This window comes from Nannospalax galili, unplaced genomic scaffold, assembly GCF_000622305.1.
Source record: "Nannospalax galili isolate Female #2095 unplaced genomic scaffold, S.galili_v1.0 scaffold273, whole genome shotgun sequence".
In the NCBI taxonomy this organism is placed as follows: Eukaryota; Metazoa; Chordata; class Mammalia; order Rodentia; family Spalacidae; genus Nannospalax; species Nannospalax galili.
The window spans coordinates 2,461,531-2,482,554 of record NW_008333887.1 but is presented as its reverse complement, the minus strand read 5'-3'; the positions used below and the strand labels follow the sequence as shown (position 1 = coordinate 2,482,554).

Genomic DNA, 21,024 nt, shown 5'->3' with positions numbered 1-21,024 from the left:
AGAACTATATAGTTTTTAGAACACCATAAGAAAAATTTTTCAATTCAAGAAGGATTTTGATGGCATGTGATTTGTGTTTATGTTACTTCAGGTCCTAAATGAACAATGTAGTAACCGTAGTTACTCTTCCTTTGTGACTGCCATTATTCCGTTGTGGTTAATAGGAAAGCATTGCTAAACTTTGTTCCTAATGATGATATTGCCTAACTTGATAAGACATAAGAAACAACTTACTATATTCATTCATCCAGAGTGTTTTCTTTTCTTTTTTTTAATTAAAAATTTTTTATTTTTTTATGTTTTTGTCTTTTTGAGGCAGGGTCTCCTTGAAATCCCAGCTGGCCTGGAACTCACTGTGTACACCACACTGGCCTTGAACTCACAGAGATCTGCCTGCCTCTGCCTGCCAAGTGCTGAGATTAAAGGCATGCACCATCACAACTGGCTTCATCCAGAATGTTTTCAGTGAGAGAGATGCATACGTTATTTAGGTAATGCACATAATGTAAGATGCTTGGCAACCATCTTCCTTAAATATTGTTTGAAGAGCCTTTCATCTTTTAAACCTTCAATTATAGAAATAGTATTTTCTCATTACTCTTGAAATTAAGCATACCGAATTGGTAAGATATGGGAAGCTTGCACCTTAATGAAAGTCATATGTGTAGACCAGATGCCTAGTAAGTGCTATCACTGAAGCCTGCCTAAATTGCTATTGGACTAAAGAAGGGAGAAATTAATTTAACCTTGAGGAGGAAAGGAACAGTAAAAGAGAGCTCCATCGATTCCCTTATAAAAATCAAACAAGGATTACCAGGTGCTAGCTATAGATTCTAATATTTTACTGTTTGAGGGGTAGGCATGCTGTCTTCTTGGATTTTTATTTTTATTTCTTTTCCATTTTTTTGTTCACTGCATATAGCTGTGGTTTACACTGTCTTACCTTTTGTTTCTGATAATTGAGTTTAGAGAAGTTGGGAAGATAAGTGATTATAAATGTAAGAATTGGGGTCTAAGGATTCTTCTGTCCCTAGCCTTAGAGTATCAAGTGGTAATTACTTAATTTTCACAAAAAAAAAGGTAGGTATTTAGTTTGTTGTTATTAGCGTCTTTTTCACCATCGTAGAGGAATGGTTGAGAGGTCTCTAAGCTGGGCTTTTAAAGATGTGTAGAATTTTACAAATGGGAAAAGGCATTTCTGGGCAGAATACAGTCTGCCCAGATGGGTAGACTCAAAGAGAAATTCAAACTGGATCTAGAGCCATGTAGCATGGGAGAAGAGTATGAATGCTTTATTGTTCACCAAAGAGAGGGACAGAAAGAAGCACGTATGGGTGGGATAGGTGGGATAGGATCTTGCTTGAGGCGTATTCATTTATGGAGACTGGGAATTTCACTATTTATTGATATTTCTATAAAAATGTATTAATTCTGTTCAAGTCCCAAGAATATAGATATAAGAAAAAAAATCTATTTTCAAGATGTTTATAGGCTCTTGGGAAAAAGGTAAGGGAGTAATTATAATGGATATATAAGTATCTTGTGATAGAAGTAATCATAGGGTGTGAAGGACAATTTGAAATTTTGGTTACTTGTGATTGAGGATGGTAAAAAGAAGAGTATTGAGAAAGAATTCATAGAAGATTGTTTCATGGGCTTCAAGTTCTTTGCCATTATCCAGATGTGACTTACCTAGATGTCAGGAAGGAAAAGGAGAAACACTTAAGGCAGAAATATTTGCTTATCTGACATCTTGTAGTTGTGAAAAAACAACTTAAGTAATGGCACTGCTTAGGTGTGAGCACTAAGTAGGTGGGATGGGCAAGATCCCGAAGATCAGTAGGTACTGACTGTTATGTAGGAGACAGCCTTTGTAGTAAAGGAGGTAAGAAGCTAGTAAGAATAAGCAGGAGAATAGTTGATCAGATGAGGTGCTCAGCTATTGGTTGGAAATATGTGCTTGAAAAAAGAAGTTGCTGGTTTTAGGGTTTAAATTTTAACTAAGGGGTTACAATAAAGGATAAAACATATTTAACGTTTACTGCTTACTTACAAATGCCAGCAAGTGAAACAGAATTACCTTATAGTATGCTAGTGTTATAGTATGAAGCACTTTGGATTTAGTATCAAGGAGAAAGTTGCTTGGGACTTTGCATTCAACAGTCACCTTAGGAGGATGTTATCTCACACTGAGACTGTCAATGAGATTTTCATGAGAAAGAATTTAGAGAGAGATGAAAGAAAGGTACAATTATGGTGAGGACACTGGGGATAGAAACAAGTTTGAGGACAATGAAGAAGAATTATCTAAGGCATGTTTTGTTTATTTTTTTGAGACGGCATCTACTTGTAGCCACAGTAGATGGCTCCACACCCTGCCCTAAGGCATGATTTTAATACTGGATTACAAGCCATTACTAGGTTTCAAAATCCATATAGTGAATGCAGAATCAATATGGTTGGACATAGGTAGAATTTTAAAAAGGACATATTAGGAGAGATCAGAAAATATTAGGGTGTATATATTAAAGGTAAATTTTTAAGAAGTTTTATTCAGATAAATGTTTGTAATATGTGTACTAGGTGCAGGGAAAATGCCTTTCTTATTGTGGGTTTTGGTGATAATCTTGTGAAAATGCTAAAAAAGAGATTAAGGAAGAACCATTTGGGAGGCAGAGGCAGGTGGATCTCTGTGAGTTTGAGGCCAGCCTAGTCTACATAGTGAGTTCCAGGCCAGCTGGGGCTACAGGGAAACCCTATTTTTTTTTTTTAAAAGACAAAAGAAAGGAAGAAAGAGAAAGAAAGAAAGGAGTATGTCACTACTGTTCTAGGGCGTGACTGTGCCAGGAGGCAGGCTTTTCCTTTGTTGCCTCTTACTGCCGCCATCAGCATTTCAGTGAAGGTACAATCTGAGTTTGACATCCCTACTGTCATCACAGAAATTGCTGCTTCTCATGGTGACATTCTTAGTCAGGAGCAAAAACACTTTCTTGTTCTCATTCATCTGTCTGCTCCACCTCAGGTCTCAGACTTATCCACTGACTATGTATATTACTGTGCCTTCCAAAGGGCAGCCATAGTTATTTCTGTGGTGCATCAGCCAAAGTTTTGTAGGTAGGTAAATTCTTAGCCTGATGCTTTTCAGTTCTTGCTCTATCCATCCTCAGGCACAGCTAGACTTGTCTGAATTCTGGAAAGAGGGCCATTTGCTAGGCTCAAAGTGAGACCAGGACCCTTGGTACATGCTCTTGGGAAAAGAGGTGAAAAGGGTCTAAATCTCTACATTTTCCCATCATCTTTTCCTTTTGCTCCTTGTAGTTTCTCATATGGATGTTTTGATTGTTGATTCCCAATGATGCCTTCTTTTTCCATATGGAACAGTGACGTGGACTTTGATCCCACCTGAATATTCTCTTGGAGAAATTGAGTCTCTATTTTCATCTTTCATAAAGCTTTCTTTACCTCTTAAATAGAATCCAGGAAAGCTTGAATACCTAGCAAACTTTCCTGCCTCTGCCTCCTGAATGCTAGATTTAAAGGCATGTACCACCATACCCAACAGAAATACTTCCTCTTCCTCCTCCTCCTCCTCCTCCTCCTCCTCCTCCTCCTCCATCATCTTATTATTTTTTTTTTCTGGTTCATTTGGACAGAATTCCAGTTAGCCTTTTTCAAAACCTCATTTGCTCTTAGAATAGCAGGTGGTTGAAAGTATTAGGAGTGTGTTATTGCATTCTGCTGAGGTAGTGACGTACAAGGCATCATAAGCACTGAAACAGTACAAGTGATAAATACCTGTTCTCTTTGTAGCCTTCTTTGAATCCCGGGGGAAGCCAGTCATCAGATGTCGTACTTTTGAACCACTGGAAAGTGAGGAATTTTGAAGTACAGCGTGGTGACATTGTGTCATTGGTGTAAGTAATTCACAAATATACTGAATTTGTGTTTGTGTGGATCTGGCTTACCTGATAACCCACTGTTAATACTCTGGCAATTACTAAATAATGAATGCATCTGAAATATATTCAATATTGACGTGTAACAATGTTAGAAGAATTTAGTTTTTACTTAATATATATCAGTTGATATATATATAATTGGATTTGGTAAAATGAAAGACTGAGTAGAGATTATTGTACTAATGATCTTAAATACATACATTTGATATTACTTTGGAATGTTTTGAAATTTTGCCTCTTGTAAGCAACTTTTGTGTTATTGCCATGTTCTATTACTTTTGGAGCTAAAACATTTTTAGGAGGTGATAATTACGATATAAAATTCAATGACATTTTTGTATGTTGTAAATTTACCTTTAAAGAAAAGAAGGAGTTTGGAACACTAGTGTTGTAGGCTTTTGTTTGGCATCAAAAGGTGGCACTGTTTCTCTGTTAAAATATTGTGGTTGGTTAGGAGCAAAAATTTTATTTCAGTCTTATTTGTAGAAAAAGAATGTCAAAGTGTGCATAATTGACACAATGATATAATACATAGTCCTAGTACATGCTTGAGTGCTTTAGATTTGAAATTTTTGTTTGTTTTAAAGTAAATTCACACAGAGAGGACTGCAGCAGAACTTGCCTAATTTCTTCTGGCTGCAGCTATTTATAAAAAGATTTCCAATATGATGTCCTTTTATGGCAGTTGGTGCACTGGGGTAGCAACTGATGTAGTGGTGTTATTGCTGTTTGTTTTAGTGATAGTAAAAACCTACTATCGGGTGGAAACCTTTCTAATTTTGTATTCCTTATTCATGAATTGGAATGATTTTTTTTCCCCCTTGTTTGATGGTAATTTATAACAGGTGGAAGCAAACCACTATTGACTTGCTCATCTTTACCTTTGGATAAGCTTGCCTAGTGGAAATAGATATTCCATCAGTTGTCTCCTTCCAGGCTGGTCTTACCAAGGTTCATTTGAAAAACATGTTACCTAAATCTGGCTAGTAGTTAATGAAATAAATATATTTGAGTGGAGTTTTGATGGTAGACAGCTGAGGATGGGGATTAAATGATTCTTGGGTTTTGAGTGCTTTCTTTAATATTACTCTACTCTTTGGAGTATACTTTTATTTTGTCCAAGCACTCTTTTTGCCTCCTCCTTAAAAACCTTTCCGTGCTGAATAAGTCTGTCATGGGCACATTATTCTTTTGGCTTTGGTTTGACAAGGTTACATCCTCACACCCAAGTAAAATAGGTCATGTTACAAGCAAGCAGTTATGCAGTTTTCTTTCCCCATCAAAACATGTTACTATTTCTAAGCAAGTAAATTTGAATATATAATTGAAAAGCATAAGAAGGCTCTTTGAAATTCAGGGTTGTATGAGTCCATAAAAATATCCTGGCATATCATGATTAATTTATAAAAGAAAACACAACTCTTTTAGGTAAGTGCTGTAGTGATTGATATTTATTATATGAATTAACTTAAATAAACATTTATATTCAAATTGGGACTGTTAAATTATAGCTGCTAAAGTGAACTATATTTTTAATGAGTCAATTATGTGCTGTATCTTTGTCATGTACAGATGACGTATACTTTCTTTCATTATGCTTTGTCACTAACAGGACTCATTTATATAAAAGAATGCTTAGTGTTGGTATTGTATTATTTGACAACAAATAATCATTAAGCAATATTGTTCCTTTCTTTGAGAAAGAAACAAGAAATTCGACACTCATTTCTCCTTTAGCTTGAGATAGTACTATAAGAGTTATATAGTATTAAAGTATTTTCTTCTTAGTTTTTGAGCAAAATAGCTTTCTAGACATGTTCTTATATTTTCGTAAGATTTATAGATTGCTTCCTTTGAAAAGACGTTGATGCAATAACAGTTCACCTGTACATTTAATCCATGCCAAATAATATTGACTGTTTTTCTTACAAAAAGTACCAGTATGATTCTTAACATAGGTGATAATTTTTACTACTACATCAGCAATGGTATCTATTTAAGAAATGTGTCTCTACTGTCCCAGTTCTGGGATTAATAGGTGTGCATCATCATGTCTAACTTTTATGTGGTTGCTGGGGATTGAACTCAGGTCCCCGTGCTTGTGCGGCAAGCACTTTACCAACTGAGCCATCTCCCTGGCCAGTGAAAAATTTTCAGTTTTTCAATTTGTACTGAAACTAGTATGGTTTATGTAACTAGAAAACCAAGGAGAACAGTAACAATCTTTGTAGTACAACTTAAAAGACATGAACTCTCTAATATACTACAGTGAATATGGTATTATATTTAAAGCCCAAAAGGTGAAGGTAGCCTATTGGTAGGTGTTAAAAGGAAGTTATCATGGGCACAAACATAGAAGATTTTAGCCATCAGAAATTGCAAGGAGACAACAAGTTGTGAGTTTGTATGAAATATGCCAATATTAGAAATGCATTTTTGTATTTCTCTCTCCTCTCTCTCCTCTCTCCTCCCTCTCTCTCTCTCTCTCTCTCTCTCTCTCTCTCTCTCTCATATTTAAACAAAGATCAAGGTTAACTGACCTTGCAACCTTGCAGTTTCCACTTCTAAGAGGGGTTGAATATGTTATTGATTCCTTCCTAGCTTGCTGCCATTAGTGTGCTGGGCCTTCTGTTGCTTTTATTAATGAGGAAAACATTAATGATGTGGGGACTAAAATCGCATGTGAATAAATGTACCTTCTGTGTTATACTGAAATCCTTTTTCCATTTACCAGGTGTCTGAGAGCTAACTTATGTCATAGAAATACGTGATGTAGCAGAACAGACTTTCCTTTCTATTGCAAGAGGTTTCATTCAGAGCACGTTGACAAATGCTGTTCCTAAAGCATGGGCGATCGGGGAAGGAGCAGATATGCATTAGACTACACTTCCTGGCATCCCTTTACTCCACCCCCCACCACATCTCTTTATCTTTTCCTGACTCTTTCTTTTGGAAAAGTTGGTCCTAGTGGACCGTGTTAAGCATGTTATTCAGTTATGGTGATTCATGAAAGGTCATGCAAAATATCATTTGCTGTCATTAAGTTCTCAGTATTACTAAATGTATGTAGATGGCATCATACTCTCTTAATGGATTTGCAATCTAATAGTAGTGATTAAGGTGGATTTTCCATACCTTGGAATTGACTTTTTATTAACCTGTGTGATACCCCAGCTGCAATAGGCTTAACATCAGATGCACCATTTCACAATAAAAATATATCACTTAAGTCCATTGGGATAGAAACTCTTTATAATAAATCTTAAATAATCATATTTATGTTTTAGTGTTTTATTTTGAAATAATATTAGCCTTAAAGAAAGCTTGTAAAATAGTATTCGACCTCCCAGTACATATTACATTTCACACAATTAAAGTAATAGCATAGTTATTAAAATTAAGGAATTAATTTTGAAATATTATTAATGAATCTATAGACCTTAGTCATTCACCAATGTTTTAATTAACGTTCTTTTTTTAAAATTTTTACAAAAACTTTGAGAATTTCATATATGCATACAAGGTGTTTTGATCAAATCCATGGCCACTCCCTCCCCTCCAACATTCCCCCCTCTGAAGAGGTAACCCTAAAATTTTTAAGGATTAGATACAAGCTCCCAAATACTTTTGACATTTTTGGCCTTTGAACAGAGTATGTTGTTACAGGCCCAAGGACATTTTGAATTTTAGCCCAGAAACTGACTACATTTCTTTGGGGTCTTTTTACCCTAACTGCCTAGCCAATTCCTACCTCCTATTCTTACCACACCATCCTCTGAAGGGGTTATCCAAATTGCCAATAAGGAATAGGGACGCAGACCACTCCGCCTTCTTCCATGCTGTACAGGGATGCAGGGTGAGGCAATTGGAGTACCCCTTCAGTGGGTCTATTTAAAAGACTCCCAAATTGCTTAACTCTTGTCTCTAAGGGGAGAAGAAAGTCCTTGAATCATGATTAGGAGATGTGAAGGAGAAGTAAAGGCAAGAGTAGTTAGCATTACAAGTTCTAGACAGGGAACTAGAGAAAAGTCAGAACAGGGCAATTTTCAAATGTTCATATGAGAGTCTACTGGAGTTTCTTATCCTCATTTTTCTTTTGTCTTCCAAGGCTGAACTAGTTGTCTGGGAAGAGTGGCTGGATACTCAGGTGAGGGTCCAGTGACCCTGCTTGGCCCTCCTTTAATGAATGAGCACAACCATCAACAAGTCCCGTTGTGACTGTGTTTAGTGATCAGGCTCAGCCAAAGTTGTGATGATAGTAGTTAAACATTCCTGGGCTGGAATCCTTCCTAGAATCTTATATATTGTTTTATTTTTCATGTCTCTCTAGTGTTCTCCAATCTGTGATGATTTATTGGTCATTTTTGTCTTTTATGAGCTTGACCCATTTGAACTGTACGAGCCTGTTTTTTTTGCAGAATGGTGCTCGACCATTACAGTTTTCCAGGCCACTCTGCTTTTAGATTGGAGTTGCTGAGGAGGTTGCAGCAGCAGTAGCAGCTGAATGAGGTGGAAACTCAGGTTGACACGGCTACATGACTGGTGGGGAGATGGATAGGATGAGGGCAGGAAACAAGCAGATCGTAGGGTCACTTTTTCAGGCACAAGATTTTTTTTTTTCTTTTTTGGTGCCACATTCCAGGATCATGGCTTAAAAGATCCATGGCTTCTAGAAATAAGCCTAACCAGTGAAATCTCCTAGGAAACAAGGTAGAAGAGCTATGTAGGTAGGGGAAGAGGCTGAAGATTATAGCAAAGGTAGACCAGAAGGAAGAAGTCTTAGATTATAGATGGTGGTATACAGTTCTGGAATCTAAAATTGATATGAGGGGGTTCTCACTTGAAAATGTCAATCTACATATATATCTGTCCTCTCCCTCTCTGCAGACATTATGCTAAGTGCTTTGAGTATGCCATTTTTATTTCATGCTAGTAACAGTATTTAGAAGTAATTTTTGTTAGCATCTTGAAATGTAGCACAAGTAAGTGGTAAATATAGCAAAGCTAGGTTTTTGATTGTATGTTCATTTGAGCCTGAGGTGTACTGCTTGATGTTCTAGGTACATTTGGTGATGAGTATTTAATGTGACTATTGCTATTTGTTAAAATGATAATACTTTGGACATTTTATATCAGATAAATGTGTTACTACAATTAATTCCTGTTTTTTCCCTTTAAAATGTGGCTTGTAGAATTAAGAATGTGTCTATGATATTCATTATATTCTACTGAACAGTGTGATATTTACACTTTTTGCCATTTCCTGCTATTGTTTCTATAGAATATGTATAAGGTGACTTAACAGGACATCTCAAAGTCAGAGATGGAAATCATAAGGGAATTTCTGGATAGCAAAGGCAGACTCTAAGATAGATAAACACTGTGTGTTGGTGAGAGTGTTGGGTTAATCAGATACAAAGACAAGTCTATGTGGTATGGGAACTCCACCATTTTTAGTGTTTGTTGACTGCTTATTACTTTTCTGTCACCGAGCTAAGCATTTCATGTTCATTTTGTTTGTTAGTTTCTTTTCTCACTGCTGTGGTAAGATACTTAGAAGAAGTAATGTAAGGGTGGAAGGATTTATTTTGACTCAGGAGTTGAGAGGATCCATCCTAACCAGGAAGGCATGCTGACTGGAGCAGCTCAGGGTTGAGGCAGTGGGAGCTTGTTCATATCTGATCTGGGTGGATCAGAAGCAGAAAACAGGGTAGAAAGAGGGGTTGACTATTAATCCTCAAAGCCTATCACTCTGTGATCCATTTCCTACAGATAGGTGCCACTTCTCAAAGTTTCCTAAGAAAGCACCACCAGCCAGGGACCAGGTTTTCCAACACAGAAACCTGTGGGGGATATTTCACATTCAAATCATAACTGTTCTTATTTTAAAATAGTGGGTACTATTATGATCTCTAATTTATAGAAGAGAACATTGAGACTTAGAGAAAGTAAATTTACTTAAGGACAGAATAAGTAAATAGTAGAGCAAAGGTTTGAAGTATGTGGCATCTCAGCCATCTTGTTTGCTTAGGGGACATTGTGAAGAGGGGTGGAAAGAATGAATGTGAGAACCAAAGGGGCAAGATAGGGAAGCTGCACCAATGAAATCTTCCCAGTATGGCAGTTTAACGAGATCTGCATAATGACAAAACCAGTTGACATGCCAAGGTGGATGGGGGAAATGTCACTGGGTCCCACTTCAAGATGAAGAACTATAGGCAATCAATGGATGCTGAGAGAGGAGGAATCAGTTTCTCTAGGGGCTAGCTCCCTGAGGATTATCTAATCCCAAGTGGGCAACTGCAAACACAGGTACACAAGAGGACCACTACTTAATGTACTAAGTGCATTATATATTATACATATATATGTATATATGCATATTTATATGTGTGTATGTATGTCTGTCTGTCTGTATGTATATTTAACTAATAAAGAAGAGAACAAGAAATTGAGAGTGAGTGGGGGAAGTTGGTGGGAACTGGGAAGCATAGAAATAATTTAAAGACAATGCTCCTGCATGAAACTCTCAAAAAAAAAATTAAAAGAAAAATTAAGCATCATGTTTAAGCATTGCCATGCCTCTATATATATGTTGTAATGGTGTGGCTGAACACCTTATCAGTTCTTGGCAAAAAAGTCATGCAGGCCTTGGTTTCCCAAGTTTCTCTATTCCCCTTTCTATAGCAAAATTCCTGATATGGTGATTCCTCTAATGTAGTTTCTTTAATAGCAATAGAACTTTATTATGAACATACAGCATGAACAACTTCACCAGCTGCTTTGTGATATGTTAAACATTGCCTCTTTCTGACAGATGGCCAAGGTGGTGACTATATCTCTGGCAGTAAATACAAGAAAAGAGTTACAGTGATTGGAGCCAGGGAAACAGGTGAAGCAGAATAGAGCCTTTGGGGTAGGAAAAAAAAAAAAAAAGAAAAGATAAAAAAGAAAGGTTCTCATTCCTTTGTGTCTTGAGTACTTGTAAATCTTTAAAGGTCCCTTGACCTACCAAGGGAAATTAATTGGAACTTGCTAAAAAAGGAAATTCATGCTTTTAAACAAACGCCCAGAGAAATGATAGTGCTGGATAATGACCTATAATTGTATTAAAAGCTAGTCGTCCTGGAGCTGGGGAGATATAATTGCATACTTACTTGCTCTACCTGTCTGTGCTTATTCTGAATTTATTTTTGTCTAAACCAAATATTTTTCTGAGTTTGTAGGTAATTTTGCACATTTTAGGAACACAGAAAGACTACAACATTCAGAGAAAGACTGTTAGTAGAATAAAAGGTCCAAGTTTCTAGTTTTTTTTGTTAATTAACAGTAAAATGCTGTGAAGTGGGATCCTGTGACGTACCTGATTTTGAAGAGAGATTCTATTCTTGGCAGTTTATATTACCCATAGTAATTTGCATCCATTACTAACTTCATTGGCAAGTGATACTTTTTTTTAAATAAAATAAGGCACTATAAGTATTATTGCTATTATTTGATGTAGATTTAACTGATTTTTAAAATACTATCCAGGGCTGCATAGATGGTTCCATGGTTAAGAGCACTGGTTGTTCTTGGAGAGGACCCGGGTTTGATTCCCAGCACCCACATGATGGTTAACAACCATCCTTAATACCAGTTCCAGGGGAATCCAGTTTTCTCTTCTGACCTCCATGGGCATTACATGATATGGGTGCACTTATATACATGCAGTAAATAAATACATTCTACACACAAAATAAAAATGATAAAATATATCCCAGCACTTGGGAGGCAGGGGCAGGTGGATCTCTGTGAGTTCAAGGCCAGCCTGGTCTACATAGTGAGTTCTAGGCCAGCTAGGGCTACAGAGAGACCCTGTCTCAAAAAGACAGAAAAAAAAAAAAAAGGAATAAAATACTATTCCTATGTATACAAAAATTGCTAACTTTAAAGGATGCCTTAATAACAATTTTTTAGTAGGATAAACTGCCTACACAATGTTTATACATTTAATTATGTAATAAAACATACTCAGTTCAGAGACAAAGCTTTAAAATGTTTCAGTGATCATAAATTTCAATTTTGAATTATTGAGATTTTTATGGTAACTATAGGAAATATCCATAGCTTCTGTGCATCCTGTTTTATAAATATTATATCCTTTGAGACTTAAATAGAAGTTGTCAAAGAAGAAAGTTGTATAGACAGTAGTCTATGAAATAATGCATACTTATGGTTGACTTTTTTATGTCATGTTTTTTTCACTGTAGAATAATGTATTCTGTTAGAAAACTATTACTTGACTTAGAAAACAAAGTGCAAAATAGCATTATGAAGAAGGGGCTACAAGTATACAAGTATGGTATATGGAAGGAGATATGGAAGACCAGCATTAAAAAGAGGTTTATTTAATTTTCATTTATGTGTCTCTATGTATGTCTCTGTGTGGGTATGTGCACATATGTGTGGGTGCCTGTGGAAGCTAGAAGAGGGTGTTGAATCCTCTGGAGCTGGAGTTACAGGTGATTGTGCTGGGACCTGAACTCCAGTCCTCTGCAAGAGCACCAAGAGTTCTAAACTGCTGAGCCATCCCGCCCTAAGCAGTAACATTTTGAATGAATTTAAATAATAATGGGAACAGAATTATTAGGATTTTCAAGCAGTAAATAGCTTAGGTATCAAGTGGAGAATATAACTCAAGCCAAATAAACTATAGGTATACTGATTTACCCTAAATACTTTTGGAGTCAATAGTATATGGAACCATACACAAAGATAGGCCACTATGAAAAACTGATTTCCACCTCCATCTATGATATATTAGTGTATTTCAAACTCAGTTCAGTTTTAGAAAATGAGAAAGTGCATTATAAAAATGTCTAAAGTCATTTGAGTATAACCAGGGTGGTAAAGATCCAAGAGTGAGGAGAGGCACACTGGTATTTCTTCCTGTGGTTCTGTCAGTGGTAAGCCACACAGGCTATCAGCCTAAGAACTCAAGTAGTGGTAGCCAAGATAGTGAGATGCTGAGCACAATTTCTGGCATTTTAATTGTGCTGTAGAGTCACAAATTAGAGTTCAGAAAGGAAGGGGAGAGACCCTGGCCAAACAGTACAAAGTTTTAATTGGACTCTTAAATGAATGTGTCTTAGCAGTTAGGGAAAACTAGAAATAGGCTTTAAGTTACAAAATTCAAAGTGCAATCTGATAACTTCTATCCTGATTTTAAGGTGCTGTGTCTTCACTTTAATTGTTTGTCACTGGCAGAAGGAACAGCTATCATGTGAAGTTTCTGTCACTGTGTAAATACCTGGCATGCAACTCTGTGTATGTCAGAGACCAGGATCCAGAAAAAAGTAGATAAAACAATAAATGACAGAAATAATTGTGTAGTGGTCTAGATAGTGAAATGGTGAGATAGTGAATGGTCAGATAGTGAAATGATCATATAGTGAATGGTCAGATAATGAATGGTCAGATAGCAAATGGTCAGATAGTGAAATGGTGAGATAGTGAAATGGTGAGATATTGAATGATCAGATGGTGAATGGTCAGATGGTGAAATGGTCACATAGTGAAATGGCCAGATAGTGAATGGTCAGATATGAGAATGTACCACAGGAAGAGATAATATGTAAGCAATACATGTAAAAATGATGAAATGGTGAATAAGTTCATTTGAAAATTAGAATTTTTTTTGTCTTTTTTTTTGAGAGAGGGTCTTCTTGTAGCCCCAGCTGTCCTGGAACTCACCATGTAGACCAGGCTGGCCTCGAACTCACAAAGATCCTCCTACCTCTGCCTCCCAAGTGCTGGGATTAAAGGCATGCGCCCGACCAAAAATTAGAATTTAAAGACCCTCTAGAAATGGAAACTAAACTTACTGAAAAGAATGAATAGTAGAAAATTAGATACATCTGAGGAGAGAATGAGTGGAATGGACAACAGAAAACATGTATACCACAGCATGGAGTGATAAAAGAATGGGAGACAGGTGCAGCAGTGAAAAAGGCTAGCTTCTGTCATTTGGAGTCTCAGAAGATGGGGAGAATAAGATGGGGAAGCAGCAGTGTTTGAAGAGATAGGGCCAAGTATTTGAAAAAAAAATGACTCATAGAGTATCACTTTAAGAGTAATGGAAACCACGTTTTAGGCATATAGTAGTCATAACTCTGAATAGTAAGAAAGCTCAAAAGGAAAACAAAAGATATATTTCTTTTAAACAAGCAAGCAAGCAAGCAAACAAAGTAAAGCTGATGTTTCACTTGATGGAAGACAGGAAATATCTTTATGACATATTTATGGTACTGAAAGAATCTTTCAAACTTGAATTTTGTACCTATTGGAAATACCCTTCAAAGTGAAAGAGAAATGACTTCTTTTTCATATAAGCCCCTAGCACAGGCTCCATTGAGTTACTGGAATTCATTTACAGAACACATTCAAATGTTAAGAATTTCGAGATGATGAACTCAGAGAATCAATACTCAAGGATGGAATTGCAAGCCCAGGGTTATGTGTGACTACACTAGTTGTCTTATGCCCAGCCAGGAGACTGGGGCTAATGATGGTGTGGGGATGGGCCCCAGACCTAAGCTGAGACATTTGGAGAAATGAATATATAAGTATTAGAGGAAAAGATAATTTTTCTTGTTAGAGTTTGATGTCTGGAGAGTCTTCCATTTAAAAAAGCCAATAAAAATAGTATTGTGAATCAAAATGGAGTTATTAGGAAGATGGACATAAGGATTCATCTTTGGGGGAGCAGAAGAATGTTGCATAGTTTTGAAGCTGAAGTTCAGATAAATTTAAAATATTTGTTAAAGCAGAGGAGGCTTTTTGGCAAATTAAACAGAAATCTGGAACAGATAAGGTCCAAGGTATCAAATGAATATGTGCTTTTCAAGATTATGACTGGCTAAAAATATACAAAATTGAAAACTTAGAAACTGTGAGATACATGTTTTATAGAATGAGTGCAAAATCCTTTCTCATTTTGTTTAATTTCCTTAAAAAGAAGACATAGAGAGCTCACATTTTATGTTACTTGTACTTCATTCTGGGAATAGAGTTTTTAATGATTCTTTTAAAAAAATGCTTTCATTAATTCTTGAGGATTTCATACAATGTATTTAATTATATTCACTTCCCACTCTTCCCCCTAACTCCTCCCAGATCTACCCTGACCTCCCTACTCCCTCCGAACTTCTTGTCCTTCTCCTTTTTTTTTTTTTTTTTCCCCCCCCCCCCTCCCCCCAACCCCCCCCCAACCTTCCCCGCCCCCCCCCCCCCCCGAACTTTTTTTCCTTCCCCTTTTTTTTTTTTTTTCCCCCCCCCCCCTCCCCCCAACCCCCCCCCAACCTTCCCCGCCCCCCCCCCCCCCCGAACTTTTTTTCCTTCCCCTTTTTTTTTTTTTTTCCCCCCCCCCCCTCCCCCCAACCCCCCCCCAACCTTCCCCGCCCCCCCCCCCCCCCGAACTTTTTTTCCTTCCCCTTTTTTTTTTTTTTTCCCCCCCCCCCCTCCCCCCAACCCCCCCCCAACCTTCCCCGCCCCCCCCCCCCCCCGAACTTTTTTTCCTTCCCCTTTTTTTTTTTTTTTCCCCCCCCCCCCTCCCCCCAACCCCCCCCCAACCTTCCCCGCCCCCCCCCCCCCCCGAACTTTTTTTCCTTCCCCTTTTTTTTTTTTTTTCCCCCCCCCCCCTCCCCCCAACCCCCCCCCAACCTTCCCCGCCCCCCCCCCCCCCCGAACTTTTTTTCCTTCCCCTTTTTTTTTTTTTTTCCCCCCCCCCCCTCCCCCCAACCCCCCCCCAACCTTCCCCGCCCCCCCCCCCCCCCGAACTTTTTTTCCTTCCCCTTTTTTTTTTTTTTTCCCCCCCCCCCCTCCCCCCAACCCCCCCCCAACCTTCCCCGCCCCCCCCCCCCCCCGAACTTTTTTTCCTTCCCCTTTTTTTTTTTTTTTTTTTTTTTAAATAACTCCCTGAGGCCAATTTATTCTGCCCATATGCTCCTGTGGGGCTGCCCACTGCAGTGTGCTGGACTTAACAGGGGCCACACCAGCAGGGTTTTTCTGACTCTTAACCTCCTTTAGCTGTCAACTTGTGATACGTGTCCCACCAGCAAAGACATTGTCCACCCGTTCTTATAAAAAAGAGGTTCACAGTCTGTTTCATAGTTTAGATCTTGGAAATGTGGAAGGAATCTTAAAACTAAACTTATACATAAGCCTTTTTGATCCAAGGTCAGTAGTTACCCTCTCATTTTTCTTTTTCCTTTGGAAAAAGGCTATATGTTTGGTGAGTGGATGTGACAGTTGTTGCTGGAAAATGTGCAGGTGGCTGATAAGAAAAGGGAAAGGCTTAGAGCGAGAGCCACCAAGCTTGATCTGTGCTTTGGCACTCAGGAGAAAATGTTTCTTTCCAAGAGAAGGATGGGTACACCTTAAAAAAAAAGTTTATTTCTATTAATGAGAAATGTTGGTGACCTGTATTGTGGAAGGTTACTCTTGTGCATAATCTAGTGACAGATTTACTCACATTCAGAGGTCGCATTAATATTTACCGATGCACAGCTGTGGCTTTCACTTTATTAAAACATGTATGGATGTTGAAATTGCTGATGGAGAAACTGGCTCAGTTTGATTTGGCTATGGATATGATAATTATAATATGGCTTTCTGTGCTTTTAGAGGTCATAAGTTAGGTTGCCAAGATTTGTGTTCTTGGTTTGTTGAAAAGTTACCATGGAGTATTATGACTCCAGTAGGAAACAATTCAGTGTGACTAGTGTGTCTCACATAAATCTCATTATATAATTAAAAAAGAATCATTAAAATATTTCAGGTTTATTAAAAATTCATTATTCTCTGAGAGGATCTTCAAAGAGCAATAAGAAGGTGGAGATACAATAGGAAAGCCTTGGTCACAGTGACTGTGCTAATTAAGTTGAAAAAAGGTAAACAATGTATTCGCAGAATGGATCCAAATTTGGCAAAAAAGATTTGTAATAAATCAAGGAGAGAAATCAGTTAATAAAAGAAGAGGCCAATTATCAGTGAAGGAGGAGGGTGTGTTTAATGATTCTAAATGGAAGATTAAACTGCTTCGGTGAATTTTACTTTAACAAAAAGGAAGAAAAGCAATATGGATAATTAGGCAGTAAAAAGATCATATTGGGGAAAAAGAAAAAAACCAACAGAATACTTGCCTTAGGTGTTAGGGGAATATTGGCTAATGAACTGATCCCTTTTTTCCCTGTAAACTGGGGAAGTGATCTTTTTAGTTATTTTTGTGGAGGTCTCATTGTTTGGCACAATGTATCATATTGTGGCTTTTAAAATGGCAACAAATACTAAAATAAAGAAAGATAATTTCTTGTGTTTAGGGTATAGTTCTGTACTTCTTTTGACTTGTTGATTAGTTCTTTAAATTCGAGTTTATTTTACTCTACTATTTTTGTGTAGAAACACTGTTAGGGGCTGACAGCTTGATGGAATCATTGAGAGATTCAGCACAGGAGATTATGATTATTTGAAGTGTATCTTGATTCAGAGGTAATTAAAAATACTTAGATAAAGACTGCAAATATTGTTGAAGAAAGATTTTTCCTCCCCATAGTTAATTAAATAATACATATGTATATAGTTTTTCAAATATTTGCATCATGTAAATTGATTTTTTTGTCGTTCTTGCAATTAGAACCTTATGTTCCTATGAGCCTTGTATTGTGGGAAATACAAGTTTTGGCAATTGTTTCCAGACTCAATATCAGATACAATTTTGTATGACCTCTGTACTAATGATGAAATATAGATAATAGTAACCTTGATAATTAAATTGAGAGATGATTCCAAATTTAAAGATGGCATGCATAGGAATTCAGGCCCAGCCTATAGCACTCTGTTAAGGAAAAGGTCATCTGATATCTGATATATACAGAAATATTTTTTATAAGTGTGGCCTTTCTTTTGTCACTGGTATTCTTATAATTAGCTTTACTTGTCTTTTCCTGGGTGTTATATCAAATGTAGTTCCATGTTGTACATTAATGCTTGAAGGCAATGTGAAAGTCTACTATTCATAGTGTTAGCAGCTTTGCCCAATTTCACTCACATAGGTCATAACTCAAGGGACAGTCATCATGATATAGTCAGAAAGTTTTGGACTAGGTACCAGGACACCAGGTTCTAGCCTCACTTGGGCATGAGGGATTATGTGCTAAGTAACTTGTCATTTAACATCTGTGGGGTCGGGGTCAGTTTTCTTTCTTTTTTGTGTTACTGGGAGTTGAACCCAGGGCCGTTCTTTCACAGTGTAATCACTATAGTTCTGAGTTACATCCCCAGCCCTAGTTTTCACTCTTAATAAAATGAAGGGATTGAATCTGCTTACTTTCACAGTGCCCTTGAATTTAAAAATACTTTTCTCTATATTGATTATTTTAATTTGCCACAAGCACAAGTTAATTTGCTTTATGATGTATTGCAACTCCTACTAGTTATATATTATATTTTATTATATTTATTTATTATATTTAACAGGATCAACAATTTTTTAGTGAATATTTTCCAGTTGCCTACTTTGTGTACAAAGCCACTTGAAGTATAACAGTAAAGACAGTGGACAAAGTGTGCCTCATGGAACTTATTATTCTGCTGGGTAGATGTATATTGAATAAGGCAAAATTTATAAAAATAGACAGTTTTGAAACTTGTCACTGATATGGCCAGTGGTAGGGAAAGTTGATGCTCCATAGGTGAGCAGTTGCATCAAGCTTGGTGCAGTGTCAAGAGTATGTGGAACACTGTTCCTCAACTCCAGTCAGTGAATCCCTGCTGCTAGCTTGAAATCCACTGCAGAGGGAATGCGTATGTGATGGAGATTAATAGTGCATAATCCCTACACACTAGCCCCTTCTGTGCTCATAAGTTGGCTAGCACAGAGCTACAGCCCAGCTCCCCACCTTTTCCTTAAGTTAGCTTATTCAGTAGCATAAAGTGACCAGTGTTTTCAGGTGCCACAGCACAAGTGGCAGGCATGGTTTCTAATCATGTGTCATATGATCAAAGTAGAGGAGAGGCAGACACATGATGTTCCCTGAATTTTAGAGCCACCTGAAAAGCCATTGATGTAATAGTGAAATAAATGAGTTATTGAAGGAAGAGCTGAAGGAAAAACAGGTATGAATTGAAACTGGATTTTAAAGAAGGGCAGTACTTACTTCACTAAAGAAGCAAGGTAGTTATAGAGGTATGTGTGAAAGTTTGTGGTATGAGTGAATAGTTGTTAGATGGAGTGCTAGCTAAATAGTTTCCTACTGGACAGGTATCTAAGCTTAGTGTTGTATAAGCATACCAACGTCTATGTCTCATACTAGCTGATAACAGAGAAGTCCTAAACACAGCCAGATTTTTGCTTTACTAAAAATTGAATACTGTGATTGAGTTTTGCAACTTTATCTCTTTGTAATGCAGAGTTCATAATAATCCTTTATGTCAAATTATAAGCTTTATGCCATGGTAAATGCTAGTCAAATGTTACTTTTGGTAAATATTTCCTAGAACTTGGCTATTGAATTACCATTCATACATGTGCATTTAATCAGCATTAACTGTCAGTTACCCTTACTAGGAAGTCGTTTGATGTGAACACCACTGTGATTTCAGGCTGCCAGCATAGAAGGAGCTGTGGTTCTACATAGCTTCGTGTAGCTTCATGCTACACTGTTTGTGCTAAGAGCGGAGGACACTGAGACAGGACACCTAGCCTGTGCTCTACAGTAAGACAAGTACAAGTGCAAGTAGGAAAATGAAAGTAAACAAAACTCCTAAACCAACTCTTGCAGATGTGTTGAAATTCAAATTTAAAACACACCTGGCTTTGTATTTGGGGATGGTAACAACAGCTGGGAACAGGCTGACATTTGGAGTCCAGAGTGTAATAACTTTGGAATAGAGCACTACCGCAAATTGTGTGAAGAAGGACCACGAAGAGCAAGGCAAAGGGAAATATGTAGCTCCAGATCGAAAACTTTTCTTTGAAGAGTACACACCCAACTCCACTGGCTAAACATGGACCAACTGGTTTCTCATGTGAGGACCTAGGTACAGTGAAAGACAGTTGGGAAGTGGAAGGTGGCATTACCAGTTTGTTATCAGTAAAGTCATTTTGGAATAACAATGATAGTTTTATTTGTTAGAAAGAATATAGGGTATATATCCAGAGTGAAACACGTCTAATTGGAAAGTATTTATTCATTTTTGTCTTCTCTGTTTTGGAGAGTAGTAGCTCGTTAAGAGAAATAACTATTGTGATTTTGGCAATTATTAGCTTATTATGTGAGGTGGATTACCTCACAAACTGAAGTACTTTCTATAATTTAAAATGTTCCTTTTTCAATTTAACATGGAGAATTAACATGAAAAGAATTTAGCTCTTAATTAATTTATTAATTTTTGAGACAGTATCCTTCTGTATAGTCCAGACTGGCCTCAAACTGAATTCTTGGGTCCTTTTGCCTCAGCCTCCTGAGTGCTGGTACTCTAGGTGTGTACCGCATACCTGGCTTTTCTTTTTTAAACACTTGTACTCTGCTTTAAATGGAAAGAATAAATAGATTTTTAGTAAGCTGGAGTATTGAAGACTTTATAGATGGGGATTTTGGTTGGTTGTAATTGTGAGTGACCCTGAATCTGTGGTTAATGTACCTCATAATGGTTCAGTGACACTTTGATGGCTTCTTTGGGTAAAATACAAATTTAAACACTTGTCAGGATTTGAAATACAGTATATTGTATGCTACAACAATACTTTGAACTTTGTAATTTTTATTTTTTCATAGGTATTATACTAACAAGCACTGGGAGGTCTTAATTTGCTCCCAATGGCAGATGATAACAGAGGACCTGAGAAATCAATTCTTTGAATTTTTCCAGAGTTTTCACAACCACTATTTTTTGTACAATTGTATAATGTGTAGACTAATCCCAAATGAGCATTGTTCAAACTCATACAAGTAGAAGATGAATACATGTGCTTTCGGGCTACTGTCATCTTTCTTTCTTTCTTTCTTTCTTTCTTTCTTTCTTT

The 21,024-nt window shown here is 37.2% G+C and overlaps 1 protein-coding gene across 10 annotated transcripts in view; it reads left to right on the top strand.

The window, feature by feature from the left end:
- The window catches only part of Immp2l (inner mitochondrial membrane peptidase subunit 2), a 964,149-nt gene that overhangs the window by 69,490 nt on the left and 873,635 nt on the right, over positions 1 to 21,024 (top strand). For all 10 annotated transcript variants that reach the window (XM_029561497.1, XM_029561496.1, XM_029561495.1 and 7 more), the window contains one exon: positions 3,811 to 3,914. In XM_029561497.1, the coding sequence (XP_029417357.1) occupies positions 3,811 to 3,914 (104 nt within the window). The remainder of the gene's footprint in view (positions 1 to 3,810; positions 3,915 to 21,024) is intronic.